The sequence below is a fragment of the Meleagris gallopavo genome, chromosome Z (genome assembly GCF_000146605.3).
Source record: "Meleagris gallopavo isolate NT-WF06-2002-E0010 breed Aviagen turkey brand Nicholas breeding stock chromosome Z, Turkey_5.1, whole genome shotgun sequence".
Classification (NCBI taxonomy): Eukaryota; Metazoa; Chordata; class Aves; order Galliformes; family Phasianidae; genus Meleagris; species Meleagris gallopavo.
In genome coordinates this window covers 40,457,584-40,460,767 of record NC_015041.2, presented here as the reverse complement: position 1 = coordinate 40,460,767, position 3,184 = coordinate 40,457,584, and the positions used below count along the sequence as shown (strand labels likewise).

Sequence of the window (3,184 nt, the reverse complement as noted above, 5' to 3'; positions counted from 1 at the left end):
TGGCAGTTGCACTCTGTGGGCTGCCAGCATCTGGCCCAGGTAGACTGTGAGATCATTCCCGGCCAAGTCCAGGCGAAAAGAGGCATGGGGAAGCACGTAGCCATCCTGTACTGCCACCGCATAAGATGTGCCGGCACCAGAGCCCAGCACCACACCAGAGGTACAGCCATAGGAGTAGGCAACAAGCACAGGGCGGGGCATCACAAGCATGGCTGGCACACCAAAACCCTCGAAGAGGAGCTCGGCCACCTTCTCACGGTTGATGACAGGGGACAGCGGGGCATCGGTGGCCAGCACAGCCAGCTCCTCAGGGCACACAGCCAGATCGTGGTAGAATATGTGATGCCACAGCTCTTCCAGCCTGTCCCAGTCTGTGACCACACCGTGAGTGAGAATGGAACCATCCTCGCCCTGGCTGGGCACCACTGCTCGTGGCCTCTCATCCCCAGCCAGTCCGCTCCTGGTGTGGCCCATCCCTGTGTCAATGACAACAGCACAAAGATCCTTGTACCTTGCTGCTAAACCAGAGATCATCAGACATCTGGGGCTGGCTCACTGCAGGGTGGACTGCGAGTCGCCAGAGTGCCTGCCTGCATCACAGTTGGAGGGAGGTGACGTCAATGATGGCATCAGAGAATAGAGAAGGACAAAAAGGAAGACACTGATAATTACAGGCCTTTCGGTCTCACTTCAGTGCCTGATAAAATTATGGAGAAAATTATGATGGGAGTCACTGAAAAACACCTGAAGGAAAATGTGGTCATTGGTTGTAGTCAACATGAGTTCATGAGGGGATCAGTAAAACTTTCAATACTGTTTCTCACAGTATTCTTCTAGACAAAATGTCCAGTATATGGCTAGACAAAAACATAATGCAGTGAGTGAACAATTGGCTGATAGGTCAAGCCCAATGATTATAGTAAATAGGATAACATCAGGCTAGCAGCCAGTCACTAACAGGGTACCCCAGGCTTCCATTCTCTTTGGTGCTTTCTTAAATGAACTGGATGTAGGACTAGAAGGTGATTTGAGCAAGTATGCTGATTATACTAATCTAGGAGGAGCTGTTGACTCTGTCAAGGGTGGAGAGGCCTTGCAGAGAGATCTAGACACATAAGAAAGCTGGACAATCTCCAACTGCATGACGTTTAACAACAAAAAGTGCTGGATTTTTGCACCTTGGGAGGGGCAACCCTGACTGTACATACAGACTGGGAGATGAGATGACTGCTGTGGAGCAGCCCTACTGAAAGAGATTTAGGGATCTTCATCAATAGCAAACTGAATGTGAGTCAACAGTGTGCCTAGGCAGCAAGCAAGGCAAACTGTACCCTAGAGTGCATCAGGTCCAGCACTGTCAGCCAGACGAGGGAAGGTACTGTCCTGCTCTACACTGCACTGATGCAGCCTCATCTTGAGTACAGTGTGCAGTTTTTGGCACCACAATACAAAAATGACATAAAACTATTAAGAGAGTGCAGAAAGGAAGACTGCAGAGATGTTTAAGGATCTGGAAGGGAAGACACATGAGGAGCAGCTGAGATCCCTTTGTTCAGCCTTGGGAGTAGAAGACCAAAGGGATTCTTCATCATGGCCTGTGGCTTCCTTATGAGAGGAAGTGGAAAGACAGGCGCTAATTTCCTCTTTCTGATGACCAGTGATGGAGCCTAAGGGGATGGAATGGAGTTGCAACAGTTTAAGTTCACATTCTGTGCCGGATAGCTGTGTGTGCAAAATATAAATCATAGCCCGAGTCCAATAAAACTAGGAAGGCCAGGGCTTCTTGTTGTCCTGTCTTTTAACTGTCAATCTCACTATGAAGAAGTATATAGTAAAGGTACAGCATGGAATTACAGGCTTAAAGTCCCTGGGTCTGTAGCCCTCACTACCAGCAGCAGCAGCAGGGGGAGAGAACTTTATATGAGAATTCCAGCTATGGTATATGCTAGAGGATGTACTATACTCTACCTGGTCATTGTTTAAGCATATATTTTAAAGGATGGGAGTTGAGGTAAAGGGTACAAGACTCTTTTTGGTGATGAGCAGCAACAGAATGAGAGGCATGGGCACTAACTGGAACAGAGGAAGTTTCATACAAACAAAAGGAATAACTTCTTTACTGTTTGGAACGGGCTGCCCAGAGATGTTATGGAGCCTCCTCAGGAGATATTCAAGACCCATATGAATGCTTGCTTGTCTGACCTGCCACAGGAAACTTGCTTTAGCAGAGGAGTTGGACTCAATGATTTTTTTTTTCTCCATTTCTCTCAGGTCTCAGGTACAGCTGTGAACATTTTTAAACTGATTTCAAGTCCTCCTACAGTACTATTAGACTTTATGGAAGTTTTAGCTAAATTGGTACAGCTGTATTCAGAGTTAAATCCTCTCTGTTATGGGAAAGCAAGTAACAGAAAATAACATGACTGAACTCCTAGCAGTCCTCACAGTCTACACCTGTTTAAAATTATGATAGCACCTACTCTTGTGGAGCTGATATCTACCAAGACCTCTGCCCGCTTAGCCTCACAGAGAGCTACAGTGGACATGTGTGACATAAAGATTTTGCTTGCCTACTGGTGAAGTGAATACTGTTGAACAAAAATAACTGTTTTCTTTAGATTACAGCATTAAGCAGTTTATCTCTGTTCACTGTAGCTGAGCTTGTATAAAATGTAATTTTTTCATGCTTAGTCTCTTTTCATGCCTGAAAAACCTTTGGAAAGAAAGGAATTCATAGTCTCATAAAAGCTGTAGTTGGAATAACTGTCAGAAGTCAAATCATAAATCACTATTAGCAGGAAGGCATACTTGATACAAATGAATTACATGGGCTTGTTGCCTACTCCTATGGCTATACCTCTGGTGTGGTGCTGGGCTCTGGTGCCGGCACATCTTATGCAGTGGCAGTACAGGATGGCTACGTGCTTCCCCATGCCTCTTTTCGCCTGGACTTGGCCGGGAATGATCTCACAGTCTACCTGGGCCAGATGCTGGCAGCCCACAGAGTGCAACTGCCAGCAGAGACACTCCAGCACCTGAAGGAGACACGCTGCTGTTGCCACCCACCTGGTGCCCACTCTGAGCCCATGGGGCCCCTCCTTCAGGATGAGTACTCCCGCTGTGCTGAGGCTCTCTTCACACCTGAGCCCCCTGGACAGCCCTGAACTGTCAAGTCCTGTGGGCA

At 47.2% G+C, this 3,184-nt stretch overlaps 1 protein-coding gene across 1 annotated transcript in view; it reads right to left on the bottom strand.

Moving 5' to 3' along the window:
• Window positions 1-1,132, bottom strand: part of LOC104915146 (actin, acrosomal process isoform-like) — a 16,446-nt gene extending 15,314 nt beyond the window's left edge. Inside the window, exon 1 of the mRNA XM_010725869.3 lies at window positions 106-1,132. Coding sequence (XP_010724171.2) covers window positions 106-534 — 429 coding nt within the window. The 5' untranslated portion in view covers window positions 535-1,132. The remainder of the gene's footprint in view (window positions 1-105) is intronic.
• Between the last annotated feature and the right edge of the window lie 2,052 nt (window positions 1,133-3,184).